Raw genomic sequence first — 22500 nt, 5'->3', positions numbered from 1 at the left:
AGGGAGTAAGTTCATAATGCCTAACTATGCACTACCCAGAGGACCCACGCTCACTTATGATTTTCTGCCTTCCAGCGCCATGTTAATTGCCAGAATTTGCCCACTTTCTTCAAAACTGAGATGAACACCATAGATGTGTTAATGAATTAAGCTGTCCATCCTTCTACCCAGCATTTTTATAATAATACACAATTATTTACTTCAGCAAGCACTGTTCCATCACATTTGCAAGTACTTTGAGGGGAGGAATTTTTATGTATGACCCCAGACCCTATTTTAATAATGCTTTTGACTGTAAGACTTTTGGTTTTGGCCAGGCCAGGCATCTTGTAGGGAGCTTATTTCCCTGACCAGGGACTGAACCCTGAACTGGACAGTGGAAGCTCAGACTCCCAGCCAGTGGACCCATCAGAGAATTCCCAATAATGCTTTTGACTATGGATTTTAAAACTCTGATATTCTCATCAATTGTGTAGACAGTAGAAAGAACACAAGAAGTGGACTAACCTTTGTTGTTCAGTCACTTAGTCGAGGTCTGACTCTATGACCCCATGGACTGCAGCACACCAGGCTGCCCTGTCCATCACCATCTCCAGACCTTACTCAAACTCAAGAAGCTGAAGTTGAATGGTTCTATGAAAATCTATAAGACCTCCTAGAACTAACATCAAAAAAAGATGTCCTTTTCATCATAGGCAATGCCAAAGAATGCTCAAACTACCACACAGTTGCACTCATCTCACATGCTAGTAAATTAATGTTCAAAATTCTCCAAGCCAGGCTTCAGCAATACATGAACCGTGAACTTCCAAATGTTCCAGCTGGTTTTAGAAAAGGCAGAGGAAGCAGAGATCAAATTGCCAACATCCGATGGATCATCAAAAAAGCAAGAGTTCCAGAAAAACATCTATTTGTGCTTTATTGACTATGCCAAAGCTTTTGACTGTGTGGATCACAATAAACTGTGGACAATTCTGAAAGAGATGGGAATACCAGACCACCTGACCTGCCTCTTGAGAAATGTGTATGCAGATCAGGAAGCAAGTCAGAACTGGGCATGGAAGAACAGACTTGTTCCAAATAGGAAAAAGAGTATGTCAAGGGTGTATATTGTCACCCTGCTTATTTAACTTATTTGCAGAGTACATCATGAGAAACACTGGGCTGGATGAAGCACAAGCTGGAATCAAGATTGCCAGGAGAAATATCAATAACCTCAGATATGCAGATGACACCACCCTTTTGACGGAAAGTAAAGAACTGAAGAGCCTCTTGATGAAAGAGGAGAGTGAAAAAGTTGGCTTAAAGCTCAACATTCAGAAAACGAAGATCATGGCATCTGGTCCCATCACTTCATGGCAAACAGGTGGGGAAATGGTGGCTGATTTTATTTTTGGGGCCTCCAAAATCACTGCAAATGGTAACTGCAGCCATGAAATAAAAAGACGCTTACTCCTTGGAAGAAAAGCTATGACCAAAGTTGACAGCATATTAAAAAGCAGAGACATTACTTTGTCAACAAAGGTCCATCTAATCAAGGCTATGGTTCTTCTAGTGGTCATGTATGGATGTGAGAGTTGGACTATAAAGAAAGCTGAGCACTGAAGAATTGATGCTTTTGAACTGTGGTGTTGGAGAAGACTCTTGAGAGTCCTTTGGACTGCAAGGAGGTCCAACCAGTCCATCCTAAAGGAGATGAGTCCTGAGTGTTCATTGGAAGGACTGATGTTGAAACTGAAATTCCAATATTTTGACCACCTGATGTGAAGAACTGACCCTGATGCTGGGAAAGATTGAAGGCAGGAGGAGAAGGGGACAACAGAGGATGAGATAGTTGGATGGCGTCATTGACTCATTGGATGTGAGTTTGGGTAAACTCCTGGATTTGGTGATGGACAGGGAGGCTTGGTGTGCTGTGGTTCATGGAGTTCCAAAGAGTTGGACATGACTGAGCAACTGAACTTCCATCATAGGGGACTGGAATGCAAAAGTAGGTAGTCAAGAGATACCTGGAGTAATAGGGAGGTTTGGCCTTGGAGTACCAAACAAAGCAGGGCAAAGGCTAACGAGTTTTGCCAAGAGAACGTGCTGATCATAGCAAACACCCTTTTCAACAACACAAGAGATGACTCTACACATGGACATCACCAGATGGTCAACACTGAAATCAGATTGAGTCTGTTCTTTGTAGCTGAAAAAGCAGCTCTAGATAGTCAGCAAAAACAAGACTGGGAGCTGACTGTGGCTCATATCATGAATTCCTTACTGCCAAATTCAGACTTAAATTGAAGAAAGTAGGTAAAAATCACTAGGCTATTCAGGTATGACCTGAATCAAATCTCTTATGATTATACAGTGGAAGTGACAAATAGATTCTAGGGATTTGATCTGATAAGAGTGCCTGAAGAACTATGGATGGAGTTTCGTGACATTGTACAGGAGACAGGGATCAAGATCATCCCCAAGAAAAAGAAATGCAAAAAAGGCAAAATGGTTATCTGAGGAGGCCTTACGAATAGCTGAGAAAAGACGAGAAGCGAAAAGCAAAGGAGAAAAGGAAAGATATACTCATCTGAATGCAGAGTTCCAACGAATAGCAAGGAGAGATAAGAAAGCCTTCCTCAGTGATCAATGCAAAGAAATAGAGGAAAACAATTGAATGGGGAAGACTAGAGACCTCCTCAAGAAAATTAGAGATAGCAAGGAACTAACCTTAGAATAGTGCATAATTGTATGAATCACACATTACTAGCCACCTGTATGGCAAGCCTTAAATTCAGTAGAGAGCTTAAAGTAAATTCTGCTCTAGGTGAGTTCTCTCCTTTGGTACATAAACTGTTTATTTCCCTTGCCTCTTGATGAAGTCTTGCCTAAGACAGTTTTACATTACTTTCTAAGGCTATTGCTACTTCTGTTTCCCTTCAGGGGGAAAAAAAAAAAAGTAGTGAAAAGCTTTGGCCAGTGCTCTTAGTTCTAATTCAACCTCCAATCCTGATTGCAGGCGAGCAGTTTTTTGTTGTTGTTGTTGCTGATTTGGTTTCCTCACATACAACCAAGTTATTAGTCTCTATCTCAAGTTTAAGGAAGTGCTCTGTAAACTTAATCAGCATCTACAGAGCAAATGGGATCGCTAATATCCAGTGTCAGACTCTATTTTTTGGGCTCCAAAATCACTGCAGATGGTGACTGCAGCCATGAAATTAAAAGACGCTTACTCCTTGGAAGGAAAGTTATGACCAACCTAGATAGCATATTCAAAAGCAGAGACATTACTTTGCCAACAAAGGTTCGTCTAGTCAAGGCCATGGTTTTTCCAGTGGTCATGTATGGATGTGAGAGTTGGACTGTGAAGTAGGCTGAGCACCGAAGAATTGATGCTTTTGAACTGTGGTGTTGGAGAAGACTCTTAAGAGTCCCTTGGACTTCAAGGAGATCCAACCAGTCCATTCTGAAGATCAGCCCTGGGATTTCTTTGGAGGGAATGATGCTGAAGCTGAAACTCCAGTACTTTGGCCACCTCATGGGAAGAGTTGACTCATTGGAAAAGACTCTGATGCTGGGAGGGATTGGGGGCAGGAGAAGGGGACAACAGAGGATGAGATGGCTGGATGGCATTACTGACTCGATGGACGTGAGTCTCAGTGACCTCCGAGAGTTGGTAATGGACAGGGAGGCCTGGCGTGCTGCGATTCATGGGGTTGCAAAGAGTCGGACACGACTGAGCGACTAAACTGAACTGAACATCCCAGCTCAAAAAATGAATGGCTGTATTATATTCATGTCCTACCTTAGCCAGATGATAACTTCCTTTGTTTTGATAATGCATTTGGGGACAAATTCTGATGTTTTTAATGGATAAGTGTGTATCAACTAACTTCAAGCATGCCTAGTTCTCTGCCTTTGGCAGAGTAACAGAAGCATCAGGTAAGATACTGTCCTTCCCTATATCAGTGCCAACAGTAACATCGACCCTAATGGCACTAGGTTAACATCACGGCCCCTTCTGATCCTCCTCCAATTCCTTGAACCACACCTTCCTTCTTGATTTATTAAAAATACAAGCTGTTTTTTTCCCATGTAGCTTGCAAATTGTTAGTATGCTTTGTAAAAATAGTAATGGCAGATGGCAAGTGAATAAAATATAATTCAAGCTCTTTGTCTGCTAGCTGTAATCTCATCTATAAAATCATGACAGCTCAACAGTCTTGAGTGAGGAATTGAAGGAAGTGGGTGTGAAATGCCCATCACCTACTGAAAGCTCAAACAGTGACTACTAGTGGCTAGATGGAAGTCATCAGAAGGTGATTTAGAAGTTTATGCCTTTCAAACATGTAAGAAAATCTGGGAAAAAGGGCTAGTGATACACTGGCAAGACAGATGAGTATAACTGTAAAGATAAGTCCTTTCAACCATAGAGATGAATGCTATCATTAAGGAGATCCTGTAGAAGATGACAAGAGATGGGCCATAACATTTAAGGATTTGGAAGAAGAGAATGCCAGAGAATAGTCAAACAGAAAAATGAGAAAATAATTCCAGAAACCAAGGGGAAATTTTTCAAGCATGTTGGGATGGAGACTGTTAACAGTGAAAGTGGCCAGGCAGCATTTAAGTATGAAGTCCTGGCAGGTGATAGGCATGTGAGTTCTTTTGGCTCCTTTTAATTTTGGTTCATTTTTATTTCAGAATCAGAACACGGAAACTGAAATCTATGGTTTGTAGGTTTACTTAAAAGTGATAATGCTTTCTTCAGATCAGATCAGATCAGTCGCTCAGTCACGTCTGACTCTTTGCGACCCCATGAATCGCAGCATGCCAGGCCTCCCTGTCCATCACCAACTCCCAGAGTTCACTCAGACTCACGTCCATTGAGTCAGTGATGCCATCCAGCCATCTCATCCTCTGGCGTCCCCTTCTCCTCTTGCCCCCAATCCCTCCCAGCATCAGAGTCTTTTCCAATGAGTCAACTCTTCACATGAGGTGGCCAAAGTACTGGTTTCAGCTTTAGCATCATTCCTTCCAAAGAAATCCCAGGGCTAATCTCCTTTAGAATTGACTGGTTGGATCTCCTTGCAGTCCAAGGGACTCTCAAGAGTCTTCTCCAACACCACAGTTCAAAAGCATCAATTCTTCGGCACTCAGCCTACTTCACAGTCCAACTCTCACATCCATACATGACCACAGGAAAAACCATAGCCTTGACTAGACGAACCTTTGTTGGCAAAGTAATGTCTCTGCTTTTGAATATGTTATCTAGGTTGGTCATGACTTTTCTTCCAAGGAGTAAGCGTCTTTTAATTTCATGGCTGCAGTCACCATCTGTAGTGATTTTGGAGCCCAGAAAAATAAAGTCTGACACTGTTTCCACTGTTTCCCCATCTATTTCCCATGAAGTGATGGGACTGGATGCCATAATCTTCGTTTTCTGAATGTTGAGCTTTAAGCCAACTTTTTCACTCTCCACTTTCACTTTCCTCAAGAGGCTTTTGAGTTCCTCTTCACTTTCTGCCATAAGGGTGGTGTCATCAGCATATCTGAGGTTATTGATATTTCTCCCGGCAATCTTGATTCCAGCTTGTGTTTCTTCCAGTCCAGCGTTTCTCATGATGTACTCTGCATAGAAGTTAAATAAGCAGGGTGACAATATACAGCCTTGACGAACTCCTTTTCCTATTTGGAACCAGTCTGTTGTTCCATGTCCAGCTCTAACTGCTGCTTCCTGACCTGCATACAGGTTTCTCAAGAGGCAGATCAAGTGGTCTGGTATTCCCATCTCTTGAAGAATTTTCCACAGTTTATTGTGATCCTCACAGTCAAAGGCTTTGGCATAGTCAATAAAGCAGAAATAGATGTTTTTCTGGAACTCTCTTGCTTTTTCCATGATCCAGCAGATGTTGGCAATTTGATCTCTGGTTCCTCTGCCTTTTCTAAAACCAGCTTGAACATCAGGAAGTTCACAGTTCACATATTGCTGAAGCCTGGCTTGGAGAATTTTGAGCATTACTTTACTAGCGTGTGAGATGAGTGCAATTGTGCGGTAGTTTGAGCATTCTTTGGCATTGCCTTTCTTTGGGATTGGAATGAAAACGGACCTTTTCCAGTCCTGTGGCCACTGCTGAGTGCTTTCTTAGTAACTGAAAACTAAATGGTCTCTATAATTAATCCAGTTACAGTGGGACAGTTCACTAATTAATGGCCCAGTGTCTCTCCATTATGGATAAAAATCTGTTCTGTCATTTGGGTCTTAATATAAAGAAACATGCAATCCTTACATAGGACCTTATGCAGCATCTCTGGCACAAACTGAGCAAAAAGTCACTTACAAATGTCTTTGTGTAGTCAGCATGTAGCTTTTTTGTTTGATAAATTGATTCCATACAGCTACTGCTGGTTCTTTCTATACCCAGGATATGAGTATGGAGAGAAGTTGTATAATTAATGGATTTACCGCTTTCCTCAGCAGATAATACATACAAAAGAACTCATGCCCAAATTATAGACTTTTTATTGTTTTCAAATACTATACAAAAAAAAAAAAAATAAACAGTAGTATTTCTTCATTAACAGATCCAGAAATAGTCCAAATTCAACATTATTTTTTCCCCTCTATTTCAGTAGTTTGAATTACTATTAAAATAATCCAATGGTTTCTACTCTCTTCCTTGGATTCCTTTGGCTTCATAGGTGTAAGAATTCTTGCTTTATTTCCCACAAGCTCGATAAATTAAGGATATCCCTTTGTAAGAAGGGGATAATTTTAGGATTTGTTTTCTTCTATCACTCTTCTTGAATCCTTAAGTATCTGAGCTCTCAGTCTTGTTGCTATGCTCTTCTAGTGTCAAACATGAAACACAGTAGAATAACCAGGATCCCTCTCTGGTGCTCTTAGTAATTACTGTGTTCTAAATTGCTTAAGTATCTGTGAATCTGTAATATTGGATCTTCCATAGAGACTACTTGGAATAAGATTTCTAGGTTGATGTGTATTTTTCTACATTTATCCTCCCTCTACTTTTTTGTTGCTTCTTTAGAGGCAGAGTGCTTTGCCATAGATTAAATCATTTCTAAATTAAGTTTAGGTAGATGTCTATAAAAGTGTTTCTCCATTTTCTTCTTTTACGACCATCACCAGTACCCACGTACACCCATCCCACCTTCCAACCCTACCTCTATCATTTCTCCCATAAAATAAAGAGATTTGAGGATATTTTGTTAAACTGAGGAAATCGCCATCTTCTCCATTTTGCCTTATTAAAAAGACAGTAACAGAGGAGGACATCCAAGAATCAGTGTGATGAAAGATGTGATAAAAGCAACTGAAAGACTAACTGGTTGAAAAAATAACTTACCAGCCTTATTGAGTAACCATAGTATCTCTTTAAAAAGACAAATGTATACACATGGATTCCTCTGGGACAATGCTTCAACAACCTTTGCCTTAAAGCGTTTGCAAGTAAATATGGTAGTCTGATACCATGAAGCAATGATATAAAGCAGATGGTAAAAAATTGCCTTTTTTTTTTTTAAAGCCTGGGTACCAGTTGATTATGTAATACAACAAGCTGTTTCCAGACCATTGGTCTCATAATAAATATTGGGACCTGTGCTACTGACACACAGAATTTATTAAGCTTTTCACATGTAATAGAGCAGAGTTTCAATTGCATCTGAAGTGCTCACAAAAGCTCCAGCAATCAAAAAGGGCAGCATGTTACTTCACAACAATCAACACTTGTAGCTTTTCAGATTTGGTTTTCATAAGATAATTTATCCCCAAGTAAATCTAGTCATGCTTTTAAAAAATGCTTTAGGTCACTCCAAACTTGGCAATTAACATTTGGCATAAACAATAATAAAACAATCACAACTTGATAAATAACAAATACAACGTTGTAGGCCATAACCATACACAGCATAAGGAAAAGATAGTGATGATGAGTAAGTAACTAGTAGAGTTAATGAGAGTACCTTGGCCTCCATGCAGATACTTCCAGAGGCTTTGGTTCATTCAGCCCTGACACTCTGTTTTCAAAGCAGGGGGCAATGCCTACAGTATCATTTTGTAATTTCTAACAAACTGAAAACAAGTAAGTAGAAAATGATGAGTTGATTTTTATTAATGCATGAAATCCTCAGGAGTTATTACCAACCCCTTAGTATAAAAATTTTTCAAGTTATATTAGTCATATAACTTGGTGTGCTTATTTTAAATGCTGCTAAATGAATTAAATGAAGACAGCGTTTCCCCTAATGCGATTGATTTTAGCACTTTTCAGCTACCTAGATCTAAAAAAACTTTCAGGCTTTGGAACTGAACGTTTGAGGACAGTGTTCAAATTTCAACCTATTGATAATACAATATACTTGATTTAGAATGTTACCTTATAATTTCCTCCAAAACTAAAATTTTAATCTGGTGAAAAATAAGTAGCTATAAGTAGCATAATAACCATGACACTGAAATGGTTACTGTCACAGATGGTGATAAACAAAGGGCTCCACTCTCAGGTCACCTAGGATTTGAAATTACTGTACATAATGTCACTTACAAAACTATAAGAAACTGAATATAGAGAAGATTTACTTAGTCTGGTGTCTTCAGACACCCAAGATATAAGATACTTTATCCCCAAACGATACTCAAAAATATTTTGTGTAGCTGTTTAGTTCTTCCCTCGGAGGTAAAGAACATTTCGCCAAAACTTTTTTAATAAGCAGGATGCAGAGCATTTTAAAGAAGAGTCTAACCTAGGAATCAAATATACAGAGATTCAAAGAGGAAAAACAGAAACCTGTATAGAAGAAAAAGATCAAACTGGTAGCCCACACCCAGAGCAATTGTGTAAGCAATTATGATAACCCACAGCTTCTCATTTCATTCTAGTGAGGATCCCCAGGTACTAGATGTGTTTTCATCGTGACATTTGCTAAATAAAGGGGCTGAAATGCACACTAAAGGGTGTTTCCCAGGAATAGAAGTGAAGATACTTTTACATTGTTCAACCCACAAGCTATTTGGTCAAAGGAATATGTAAAGCTCAACAAAAGCACATCTGGTGGAAGTTCATGGCAATGAATGTTGACAAGATGTGCTTGGATCTCGCTTGCAGCATCTGGCAGTGAGCAGCAGAACAAAGGTGGGAGGCTCACAGGCCCTCCTGCGTCTGCTCTGGAATAGGCTCCGTGGTGGTAGCACTGGCGCTTGCAGTCGAATTCAAGACTTCTCCGAAATCACCACCAGCAGGCTTGTTTCCCCCGACTTTAGACTTTGAAAAGTTCAAAAAGGAAGAGACGTTATGGAACACACAATTCGCTGACTCTGCATAAAGTAACTCAAATCTTACTTTGAAGAAAAAATAAACCAGGAGCCCGAGAGCTCAGTGATTATTAGATTTGTACAGATTTAGTACTGTGGTCATGTTCCATGCAGTTTCATAGAAAAACTTAGGCAGTTTCCGTGCTGAAAATATTCAAATTGGTAAATTCTACCCCTTTACTTTCTCCCCCATCTGCTTATTGTTCTTCACAGGGAAATTTATCTTTATAAATATAGAATTAAATATAAAATATTATATAAATTTAAATATATTTAATATAAAATTTATAGAATTATATAAGGCCTGTTATGCTAAAGAATTTACTGAACTCTCTATATCTAGATAACATTTTGTGAAATATTATTGAGTAAAACAAAGGAAAGAAATACATGTATGTTTCCCAGACACAGCATGATGCTCTTAGCTCAGTCGTGACTGGCCACAGACTCATTAACAGTTGGAATCTAGTTGAAATTTGCACTCTCATTCTTTCTGGCCTCCCATCCAAAATCTTTGAATTGTCTGAAAAATTGGCATGACTTGTATCCACTGTATGGTTATTAAATTTATTAAAACATTCCTTAACCATAAGAAAATGTTAAGAAGACCTCTTGCAATTTATAAGTCTAAAACAGCTCCTCCCGCCACTGGTCCCTTCCCACTCCAAGGCCGTGAATGGCAGAAGCACCTCCCAGTCAGACTGCTTTGTTATCCTTGGTCCTTCCCCATCTTGTTCCCCATCCAGTCGATCACTAACTTTTTGTCTGTCACTTCTAAATTCTAAATATCTTTCGACTCCGTTCCATTGGCACTAGCTCGACTCATACTCCATCATCTTTGACCTGATCACAACACCTTCCTCCCACCTTGTCTCCTTCTCCAGTCTCTCTCCCCTTAGTTCTGCAGGGCCAACACTGAATCTTTCTAAAATGCACAGAAGAATGTATGACTCGGATTGCTTAAAATCTTTCAGTCGCTTCCCACCTTTTCTTTAAGGTGGCCCACCTATCTAGCTCTGTCTCTTGCTTTATAACCTATAGCACAGTAAAGTTCCTCAAAGGGTCCCCAAAGCTTCAAACATTCCTTTCAACCTAAAGGCCTCCATGTACATTACTGCATCTTCAGAGAAGTCTCTCTGACCTTCCCTCCTGCCAAGGGTGGCAGAGTCCCACTGCTGATCCTCACTGCGCCCTTGACCTCCACTGTCCTAGTGCTTTGTTGTTGTTGTTGTTTAGTCACTAAGTCATTTCAAACTCTTTTGTGACCCCGTGGACTATAGCCCACCAGGCTCCTCTGTCCATGGGATTTTCCAGGCAAGAATACTGGAGTGGGTTGCCATTTCTTTCTCCATGGCATCTTTCCAACTTAGGGATTGAAACTGTGTTTCCTGCCTCTCCTGCGTTGCAAGTGGATTCTTTACCACTGAGCCACTTGGGAAGCCCTTACCCCCCCTTTATTTTCATTGGCCATTTAATTGCCTCAACATCTTCAGAAAGCGTCTGTGTCACTCTTGGTCACTGTGGTATTCCCAGTGCCCAATACTCATCTCCTGGTACATGGCAAATGCTCAAGAATCACAGTTAATGACTCAATCCACAACCTAAATGAAAGTACAAGTAGACCCCATGTTTAACTGAATATCAGTGTAAGTTAGGAAAAACTATATCCCAAGCATACAACTATATTTTACAGCTTCCTTTGTGATATTTGTCTAATACATTATATACTTTTAAAAATTACATTTTTTAAAAATCTGAATGGTGCCTAGTCATATTTCAAAAACTGATTTTATAGAGTCTGAATATACTCAGGAGGAGAGTACATAGTAATGACCTGGAAGTTTCTCCTCCTCTTCATTGTTAAAAGAACAGAGGCTGCCTGGTTTTCCAGCTAGTCATTTCAAAAACTAACACTCAGGGTAATTTCAAGGAGAGACTATGATATTCCTAAAATTTTGAGAACTGAATTAGAGTAAAACCTTGACTTCTTGGGATGCAATTTGTTTTCAAATACCTAAGTAGGAATTAACAAGAATAAAGCAGGCCTCTGGTACTGACCTAGAAGAATGACCGTGATGTATTTTTTTGCTCATCAAATATTTATTAAGTAGCTGCAGTGTGTCAAGGACTCTTCCAGGCCACTGAAAAGCATCAGTGAGCAAAAAGAACAGGGGCCTGAATTTGTGGATTCATTAGAGCATGCATGCTGGGGGCATTAAATGAACAAGTTGCAGGGCTGTGTGTACAGTGTGATTCCTTTTTGAAAAACACACATTTATGTAGAAAGAGAAAAGGTGGGAGTAGTGTTTCTATATGTAAGAAAAAAAGATCCAGCCTGTGATACAGTGTTTGGTTTTCTTTCTATTAGCATACCCTGATTCTGTAATTTTAAAAAGCTGTATTTAAAAAGAAATGACTCAATTACAATTCTGAAAGATAAAATACGATTATTTTAAAGCTGATATAGATGAAATACTTAAGATATCAGTTTTATCTTAATACTTAAGTTACTAGTTTTAATTTGTTTTTTTTTAATTTAATTTAATTTTTTTTAATTTTATTAATTTGTTTTTATTACTTAAGATATTTTATTTTAAAGATATCCACCATAATTACCAGAATTCGTTTTGGAAAAAATGAACATATGGGCTTCGTACAAACTCTGTGGAGAAGGTTGGGCAGTGGATGGGAACAAAACATCATTTCTCATCACTTGTGATCCTTGATGATTTTATAGTTTCGAATATAATCTTGAAGGTAATGCAATTTACAAATTCATAAAGTTGATTATTATGGGCAAATGTCCACCTTCACCAAAATCAAAGCAATCAAAAAATAAAAGTGAATCATCAATGATCACCACAGCATCGTCATCATAATAAAAATGTCCAATAATTAAGGACTGAACAAACAATATCCATTATAAGGCTATGCAAGCAGCCGTTAAACATAATATTGAAGAATATTTAATGATACCGAAAAATGTTTATGACTTATGGTTCTTTTTTTTTTTAATATTTATTTGGCTGCATCAGGTCTTTGTTGTAGCATACAAGATCTTCCTTGTGTCATGCAGGGTCTTTCACTGTGGTGCACACACTCCCTAATTGCAATTCTTGGGCTTAGTTGCCCCACAGCATGTGGCATCTTAGTTCCCCACCCAGGAATCTAATCTACGTCCATTGCATTGCAAGGCAGATTCTTAACCACTGGACCACCAGGGAAGTCCCTGGTTAATTTTTTTTAAAGTGTAATAGTATAGTCCTACAACATATCACTGTTCCTGGGTTGTAGGACCATGTTTTTATGTTTTATTCTTTGTGCTTTTCTATATTGTTTTTAATTTTCTACAATGAGATTTGTATTACATTTTGTCCAATTACAAAAGTATTTGAAGTGAATAATAAAAAAGCAGCACAAACTTCTGAAGTACTACTTTTAAAAATTACATGTTTCTTTTCAGCACTCATGCTGTCATACTACAATATATACTCAAAAAATTATATTAAGAGTATTTATCACCTTGGTTGGTTTAGTCGCTAAGTCATGTCCAACTCTTGCAACCCCATGGACTATAGCCTGCCAGGGTCCTCTGTCCATGGTATTCTCCAGGCAAGAATACTGGAGTGGGTTGCCATTTCCTTCTCCAATATATCACCTTAAATACCCATTAAAAGGTAAAGATTAAAGTTATTAAAGTTCTTTAAATATTTTTGAAAGGAAATTCTAATTTGAATAATCTACCTACAACAAAGAAAGTTCAGGCACCAAACAAGATAACAAAAAGACCCTGTTCTTTACTTGCCTTTAAGTTTTCAACCTTTTCTTCAAATGATTTGAAAGTTGGGGAGTTTCTATGGAGAGAAAAGAAAAATAATAAAATTACACACACGGAACAAAAATTTCAACAATTCAGAAAACATTATTAGTTGACTGTATTCCCCTTGGCCATTATTCTCAATCAGCAAAAGAACACATAAACCATATATAACACCTGTACCATAGGCATACATACAAATGGTGTCTTATGATGTGAGATTATCAACTTCTGTTCTAAGATTTCTACAACAATCTTTTTGATTCTTTGAACGGAGCCAGTGTTAGACATACAGATAAAAATACATGTGTGAGAAGAGGGAACAAAGTCAGGTACAACAAGTCTATCACTTCCTCAACCAACTGGTCACCATATAAGAAAAAGCCACTGTTAGCTCAGTCTGACTTTGGTTAAAGTGCTACAGTCCAGAACTAATGTTTAAATTCATACGTTGCCTGGCAAGATTTCTACCTAAACCCACATCAGCTCAGCAGGACAAGCAAACCACAGGAGGTTCCACACCAGGGATCCTGGTTCCCAGGAGCAGCATAACAGGAGAAACAGAGACCAAAAGGAAGGGAGGGGCACGGAACTCGATTTGGCCACTTCACAAAGCTGCCCCAACTAACAGAGGCTCTCCAAGCCCACAGGAAGCCGCTCCCGTGCCTTCACATCCATCCGCATTAGTTAGGGAGGGTCACAGTGCCCGTGTGTCGCTTTCACCTCGGTTTCCAAAGTTTTATACGATCCACCTGATCTCCAATATCCTTCCTGCTACCATGATGAAACAGGAGAAGAAGGAAAAATGGGCTTCCCCCTTCCTACCATCGTGACGGGCAGTCGGTCCCAAAGAGTGATCCCCAGACCAGCTGTATCAGTAGCCCTTGGGAAGTTGTTAGGAAAGCAAATTTTCAGGTCCCACCCCAGGCTTACAGAATCAGAAAGTCAACATGGGCCCACCAGGCAGGGACTTTTAACAAGCCCTCCAGGTAGTTCCAATGAACACTAAAGTTCAAGTCAAGCGTACATTGTTGAAAAATTCTCTGCCTCTACAGAGAGGTCAGGTGAGGTAGTAAAAGGTGCCACCTGCAAGTGCTTACTGATGAAAGAGGACACTAGAACGAGGTCTCAGTTGGTTCCAGATGTCCCAATGGGATGAAGGAAGTAGAAATGGGGATGATGAGAAAAAGGGAGACTGTAACTAAAGCTAATGTGAACAGAGGAGGTGGGCCACCTACATCCACGAAAAGAAAAGGTTGATCAGATAAGCAGTGTTCAATTTTTTTTTAATTAAACAGATTCCAGAATGAAAAAATTTAACAGGTTTACAAAATAAAGTAGAAATAATAATTCCTTTTTAAAATCACAAACATTTAATGGATTTCTTACACCAGCCCAAAAACATTGGGAAGACCAACTGAAAGCTAGTAACAGTTTTCACAGCTTGTTTAGAGCAGACTTCTAGCTCCTACTTCAGAACATTCAAGAGAAACATCTGAATAAAAAGTAAGAAAGCATAAGACCAACTACATTTTGTGAAAATATACTTTACCTCATAGCAGGCATGCTAATTGAGTGTTGAATGGAGCGTATGCTAAGAGGCAGCATTAAAAAGAGACAGAAATGGAGTTAGTAAAGTGGCGATTAGATATTATAAAAAGCAAACAAAATTTAGTTTTCTAGAATCTTGTTCTTCTGGCACCATAAAAAATTACTTGCTTTTTGAGGTGGAGGGGATCAAAGTTAGCACAATGTAACTTTTATTCATGAGCCAATTTGATTCCAGTAGTTCATAATTCAGCTAATAAATCAACTTGGCATTTTTATAGCACTTTGAAAACTGTCGAGTGCTTTCACCAGTACCTGTAAGGCATCTGGCATCAAGCTCAAGAGTTAATAATTTATAGGTCACAGCAGAATCATAAATGGAACTTAGGTCTTTGAACTCCTAATCTAGTGCTCACCACCTCCCCTCAAAAGATGAAGCACACACATACAGGTACGTGTACACACACACACACACACACACACACACACAAGCAAGACCACTGAAGAGTTCCTGCAGCCATCATTCTCCCACACATTTGGTACCAGAACAGAAAGGTCTCAGAATCACTATTTGACAACTTCAAGTGACTTTAAAATGACATCACTTCTTAGTAGCAGTAGTCAGTTTTCTAGTAAGAAACCTGTACTTGCTCTTAATTAAACTAAATGTCCTTATAGGCCATTCAAATAAGATTTGCCCCCTGTCATTATACAACTTGCAGCTGTCAACACCCTTGAGCATACGCCTATTTGCATTCCCTTTCCTGACTGGTGGTGGGTACAAGCCCTATTATGCACAGCGCAGAATCAAGAGGAGGAGACGGGGAGTATAAAAAGGGAAGCAGAGCGCGATCACTGCCACTCCTTCGGGGTCAGCCTGCTCCCACGTCTTGGGAATGTACTATCCCCTCTGTTTAATAAAAGAACTGTAACTGAGCTGTAACCAGTCAGTCATTTCAAATCCTTGCTACATCGAGATAGGAACTGAGAAATCATTGAGATAGGAACTGAGAAATCCTGTCTGTGTGAGCTGTAATTAGTCTATTGTCCCAAATCTTTGTTACAATGAGACAAGAAATGAGAGAGAGAAATCGACCTGACATGAAGCTGCCTCTATTGTCACAGCCACCTTGCCAAAGCCACCTTCTACCATCAGTAGAGTTCCACCCACCAAAATTAATCTTCTGGTAATCTACAAATTGTTTAGACTGAATGAAAAGAAAAACAAAACTATTTGATACAATTAAGATTCTTATCCTGGGATTGTGTAATTAAAACACTAAGGCGCTAATCAGTTAGTGGTAGGCACTTGAGCTAAAAACTCATGGAGGCTTTGATGTTGAGGAAGATATTTTTGGGGAACAGGTAAAAGTTGTAAGAGTACAGAGGAAGCCAATTCCCAAAGAAAGATTTGCATATGAGCAGAGAGGAAGAGGAAAGGAAGGAGAGATGACCATGAAGAAAAGAGGGCTCAAGTGTGACAGAAAGGAGTTTCTTGGTTTCTTTGGGCTCTAGAAGCTACCTTGACTTCTAACAGCTTTCCAATCTGCAGGACTAATCTGGATGGGGCTGGGCTTGCTTCCTTTCCTTGTCTTGAATTACAAAACAACCTTCATTCTGTGCAACGCCTTTCCCTTTTTAGGTGAGCAAAGTCAGTCTTCTATTCCACTTAACCAAAAGACTCTTCACTAGAACATTTTGGCAGAAATAAATTCTGGCAAAAGAAAGTACATAATAGCTAAGCCAGTGATAAGTTGTTTGTCCACAGGACTCACACAGTGAATTCCATAGTATCAACAAAATGAGAAAATGGGTGAATGAAGTAAGTACAAATTCAGAAATGGACAGTTAATTCTGGTCATTGTCCCTAAGCATCTACATAAAAGATCATTTCCTCCAGTGGTCATCTGGTGTGTTCTGTGCCCCTTTAAACCAGGAGACAAGTTAGTTTAAAGGAACTAGGGCAAAGGCAGAGTGAGGAGAAAAATCATAAAAGCGAGTTAATTCTAGACGCATCAAATTGACTATGAAGTTAACATCCAGGGCAGAAGTCAATTCAGGATTATACTCCATAAGAAACAAGTCCTGATCATAAAAGTTGAAAAACTGAATTGTAAATGTCACCTGGAATTTTCAGGGGATGAAGAATTAAAACAGGAAAGCAGTGGGGAGCTATGCATGACTCATCAAGGGGTCCTCCCTGGATTAGGTAAGAGAAGGATGGCGGTGGAGCATCATTGAGAGGGGACATTAGGGGGACAGGGGAAACTGACCAACAGGGTAAACAGTTAGGAGAAAACTCAATAATGTTGGAAATACAGATAACTTTTAAAAAATATTTTGTTTTTACAACATTATCATAGAAAAGTACTGAGAGAAATGAGAGGCACTCCATATTAAGTGCCTAGCAGATGCCAAAGATGTTTGTGATATGACTTAAAGAATGTTAAAAACGATCTCTTTGAGAATACTAAGAAATAGTATAGCATCTCCTGTAGAGGACTTTAGGTTCCTTTATGGGATAATGACAAAGTCACTCTTGCTGGTATTGCACTTCAATCAGCAGCTATAGCAGATAAAGAATTTAAACATTTGAGTACCATGAAGGATGCACTCACTAAATATGTGTAAGTGTGAATGTGTAACAAAAAGCAAGGAAGTAATTAACACTAAGGTGTTCATTTTGTGATAAACACAGTTGAATTTCTGTATGTGTTACTTTTCACAAGATTAAAAAGAACAGAGATTGATATCAGAGTAATACAAAGTCAAGGTGTCGCCATTTTTGAAGTAGCCATTACAGCAGCAAGAACAAGGAGTGCATATTAATTTCAAGTCCAACCAAGGCTTCTCTACCTGAACATCTCTACAACCCATATTCAGATCAAATTCTATTTTATCGGTGGCTAGTGTGTAATCTAACAATCGGTCAGCTGTCTTTGCATTTTTAGCTTCCCTATGCAAGGTTCGGAGAAGGCAATGGCACCCCACTCCAGTACTCTTGCCTAGAAAATCCCATGGACGGAGGAGCCTGGTAGGCTGCAGAGAGTCACACAGAGTTGGACTCGATTGAGCGACTTCACTTTCACTTTTCACTTTCATGCATTGGAGAAGGAAATGGCAACCCACTCCAGTGTTCTTGCCTGGAGAATCCCAGGGATGGGGAAGCCTGGTGGGCTGCCGTCTATGGGGTCGCACAGAGTCAGACATGACTGAAGCAACTTAGCAGCAGCAGCATGCAAGGTTACACAAAGTTTCAATTCTCTTCAACTTACATATCACCTCCAATTTCACTGATGTTCAAATATAATATGGAAAACTTCAAAAGCAAAAAGCCACATTGCTCCTGGACCAGAACTATCTCTAATATATCTTAATATATTGGGAAGATTAGCTAGCATCTATAAAGCAAATTCGGAGAAGGCAATGGCACCCCACTCCAGTACTTTTGCCTGGAAAATCCCATGGACGGAGGAGCCTGGTAGGCTGCAGTCCATGGGGTCGTGAAGAGTCGGACACAACTGAGTGACTTCACTCTCACTTTTCAGTTTCATGCATTGGAGAAGGAAATGGCAACCCACTCCAGTGTTCTTGCCTGGAGAATCCCAGGGACGGGGGAGCCTGGTGGGCTGCCGTCTATGGGGTCGCACAGAGTCGGACACGACTGAAGCAACTTAGCAGCAGCAGCAGCAGCAGCATAAAGCAAATTTTGTTGCAAGTTTTTCCAACTGGATTTCAACCCTCAAAGACAGTAACCTACAATCAAAGCAGGAATGTAAATCTGGATTCCTCAAAACACTAAAGGAAAAAAATCAAAGAGGACAACCTGACTCTCACTCAGACACACTAAGTATTTTACAATCTAATATTTGCTCTTACTTTGGAAGTTATTCTTTTAAAAAGCTGAATTGACTTTTTAAATGTTTGTTGTTTCTTACATGGCTGTTTGAACTTTTCATCCCTAATAATATTAAAGGGGGAGGAGTAGAGGGAAAAGAAGAAGGAAGAATGTAGCAAATGGCAGCCAGAGAAAGAAGAGAGGCTGGTCAACATGTTTCAAAGCATACTGTGTGCCGAGCATGCTTTTAAGAGCCATCCATGTATTGTTATTCCCTTTTGCCCTCAAAATAATCTCTTGATCACAGGTGATGAACCAAAGTAACTGCCAGACAGTGGCTGGAGGGTCGAAGTCTTAAGCTATCGTTGCCCTGGGGAGACAGAACAAGGCAGAGGGGACCACAGGCTCCTGAACTTGTGTGTGCCTGGGTTCAAGTCCTGGCCTTCAGCCAGATGGCTGTGTGACCATGGGGAAGTCACTTAACCTTTCTGTGGCTCAGTTTTCCTCATCTGAAAAATCAAAAAGCTAACAGTACCTACTATAACTGTTTACCATTATATTATTATTACAGATGACTTTATTTTTTACTTATTCATGTATTTGGCTGTGTTGGGTCTTAGTTATCACACACGAGATCTCCCTTGCATCATTCAGGATCTTTTGTAGGATCCCACGGACTCTCTAGTTGTGGTGTGCAGGCTTAACTGACCCATGGCGTGTGGGCTCTTAGCTCCTCAACCCTGAAGTGAACGTGTGTGCCCTGCATTGCCAGGCAGATTCTTTTCCACTGGACCACTAGGGACGTCCCTACAGATGACTTAAACTGAAATACAGGTTAATGCTTATCTAAGATTATATCCTTTAAAGCCTTCAAATTTCACCCAGCTATTATTTTGGCTGGTAACTCAAACCCTACAGTCCAGGACAGTGCCTGGCACAAAGCTGTCATTCTATAAATACTTTTGAATTAAAGAACGAATGAATAAATAACTGCAGCAACCGAAATTAGGATGTATGAGCATGAAAGATAGGAAAGTGCATAAAAGTTTTTCAAATTCTGGAACTTCCTTGGTGGTCCAGTGGTTAAGATGCTACGCTCCCAATGCAGGAGGCCCACGTTCAATACCTGGTCAGGGAACTAGACCCCACAGGCCACAACTAACATCTTGCACAGCCAAATAAATTTTTTTAAAAACCTTTACAAATTCATATCAAAAGGTACCCTATTATAACAAAAGAGATCATTTCTTATTAAGTGGTAGAAATTTTCAGCAAAATGGAATCATCTGGAATAACCTGAATGAACCCCAAACCAATTTTTAAAACAGAGGCCAAAAGGAGAAGGTTCTTTTGAAGAGAAAGGCAAATCCTCCTGAACATATCAGAAATATTTGTCTAATGAGGCTGCTGAATTGTTAGAGCATGCTCTTAATAACATGAACATCAATTAAACACCTGCACCCAGTGAAATGAAAACACTCCTTTAAAGTTTCTCTCAACAAAAGTAAAGGCACGAGTCCATGTTTACCATGTGCATGCAGAAAACAAGCCAACAGCAGAGGAGTGACTGTGAACACCCACCTGGGACAAGACGTCTGTCCTCAGAGGGCTCCTCTGGCCTGCTGCTGACCCCTAATTGTGAGGTTGCCAAAAACAGACATCTCTCGCTGTGTCTCTCTGTCGCTGTCTCTCTTCCTCCTTTCTTCTCTCCCTTTCTTTCCCTCTCTCTCCTTCTCCCCATCCCTCGTCTCCTCTTCCTCTTCCTTACTCACCCACCCAAGGCATAGACAATATCTACACCTCAAGTGCTAACTTATTAACTGATAATGTATTAATAGTACAATCAAAACTGTTGCTGGCTCTAACAATGCAAGTCAGCAAAATGCCCACAATTCCACCAGAGACTGAAATCCTCGCCCCAAGTCTTCTGGTTTAGCATGAACTTGGAACAAAGGGTAGTCAACAGGATTACCCAACTACTGCAAGCACTGGCAAAAAGGGGCCCCTGCATCCACCTCCACGAGAGGAAAGGCCATGCTGCTCAGATGGAAACCCTCAGCCTGCTGCCCACGCTCCTCTTCTTGTACAGTTCGGGGGGCATGTGGTCAGTATTTGCCTCTGAGACTCACTCACCTAAAAAGATGTAGATTTTTTTATACATGTTCTCTAATATATATGTTTCATAAATTCCTATTATATGTTTTCATATATTTTCTATTATATATAAATCAGATTACAATCAGGACACCTTGATCGAGAAATGATTTTCTAAAGTGAAATTAACTCAATTGAAAAGTTGATTTCAGTTCAGGCACTGAGTCTTTTCCGACTCTTTGCGATCCCATGGACCACAGCACGGCAGGCTTCCCTGTCCATCACCAACTCCCAGAGCTTGCTCAAACTCATGTCCATCAAGTCAGTGACGCCATCCTGTCACCTCATCCTCTGTCGTCCCCTTGTCGTCTCGCCTTCAATCTTTCCCAGAATCAGGGTCTTTTCAAATGAGTCAGCACTTTGCATCAGGTGGCCAAATGACTGGAGTTTCAGCTTCAGCATCAGTCCTTCCAATGAATATTCAGGACTGATTTCCTTTAGGATGAACTGGTTGGATCTCCTTGCAGTCCAAGGGACTCTCAAGAGTCTTCCCCAACACCACAGTTCAAAAGCATCAATTCTTCAGTGCTCAGTTTTCTTTATGGTCCTACTCTTACATCCATACATGAACATTGGAAAAACCATAGCCTTGACTAGACAGACTTCTGTCGGCAAAGTAATGTCTCTGCTTTTAAATATTTTATGTTGGTCATAGCTTTTCTTCCAAGGAGCATTTGTCTTTTAATTGCATGGCTGCAGTCACCATCTTCAGTGATTTTGGAGCCAAAAAAATAGTCGTCACTGTTTCCATCGTTTTCCTATCTATTTGCCATGAAGTGATTGGACTGGATGCCTTGATCTTAGTTTTCTGAATGTTGAGTTTTAAGCCAATTTTTCCACTCTCCTCTTTCACTTTTCATCAAGAGGCTCTTTAGTTCTTCTTCACTTTCTGCCATAAGGGTGGTATCATCTGCGTAACTGAGGTTATTGATATTTTTCCTGGCAATCTTGATTCCAGCTTGTACTACATCCAGTCCAGCATTTTTCATAATGTACTCTGCAAAGCAGGGTGACAATATGCAGCCTTGATGTACTCCTTTCCCTATTTGGAACCAGTCTGTTGTACCATGTCTGGTTCTAACTGTTGCTTCTTGGCCTGCATACAGATTTCTCAAGAGGCAGGTTAGGTGGTCTGGTAGCCCCATCTCTTGAAGAATTTTCCGGTTTTTTGTGATCCACACAGTCAAAGGCTTTGGTGTAGTCAATGAAACAGAAATAGATGTTTTTCTGGAACGCTCTTGCTTTTTCCATGATCCAGCAGATGTTGGCAATTTGATCTCTGGTTCCTCTGCCTTTTCTAAAACCAGCTTGAACATCAGGAAGTTCACGGTTCACATACTGTTGAAGCCTGGCTAGAGAATTTTGAGCACTACTTTGCTAACATGTGAGATAAGTGTAATTGTGCGGTAATATGAGCATTCTTTGGCATTGCCTTTCTTTGGGACTAGAATGAAAACTGACCTTTTCCAGTCCTGTGGCCACTGCTGAGTTTTCCAAATTTGCTGGTATATTAAGTGCAGCACTTTCACAGCATCATCTTTCAGGATTTGGAATAGCTCAACTGGAATTCCATCACCTCCACTAGCTTTGTTCATAGTGATGCTTTCTAAGGCCCACTTGACTTCACATTCCAGGATGTCTGGCTCTAGGTCAGTGATCACACCATCGTGATTATCTTGGTCGTGAAGATCTTTTTTGTACAGTTCTTCTGTGTATTCTTGCCACCTCATCTTGATATCTTCTGCTCCTGTTAGGTCCATACCATTTCTGTCCTTTATTGTACTCATCTTTGCATGAAATGTTCCCTTGGTATCTTGAACTTTCTTG

General features: G+C 40.0%; 1 protein-coding gene across 6 annotated transcripts in view; it reads right to left on the bottom strand.

The window, feature by feature from the left end:
• Positions 1-7607: 7607 nt before the first annotated feature.
• The window catches only part of TPD52 (tumor protein D52), a 133771-nt gene continuing 118878 nt past the window's right edge, over positions 7608-22500 (bottom strand). For 4 of the 6 annotated variants that reach the window (XM_086335410.1, XM_086335411.1, XM_086335407.1 and 1 more), the window contains 3 exons: positions 14686-14727; positions 13122-13170; positions 7608-9266 (listed from right to left, as the gene is read on the bottom strand). In XM_086335410.1, coding sequence (XP_086191536.1) covers positions 9147-9266; positions 13122-13170; positions 14686-14727 — 211 coding nt within the window. In that variant the 3' untranslated portion in view covers positions 7608-9146. The remainder of the gene's footprint in view (positions 9267-13121; positions 13171-14685; positions 14728-22500) is intronic. The other 2 variants (XM_086335412.1, XM_086335409.1) reach the window with 1 other exon arrangement.

Source organism: Bos grunniens, chromosome 14 (assembly GCF_055505025.1).
Source record: "Bos grunniens cultivar Pamir isolate PY7600 chromosome 14, Bosgru_T2T1.0, whole genome shotgun sequence".
Classification (NCBI taxonomy): Eukaryota; Metazoa; Chordata; class Mammalia; order Artiodactyla; family Bovidae; genus Bos; species Bos grunniens.
Note: the sequence above shows the minus strand (reverse complement) of the source record. Positions and strands in the feature narration are given on the sequence as shown.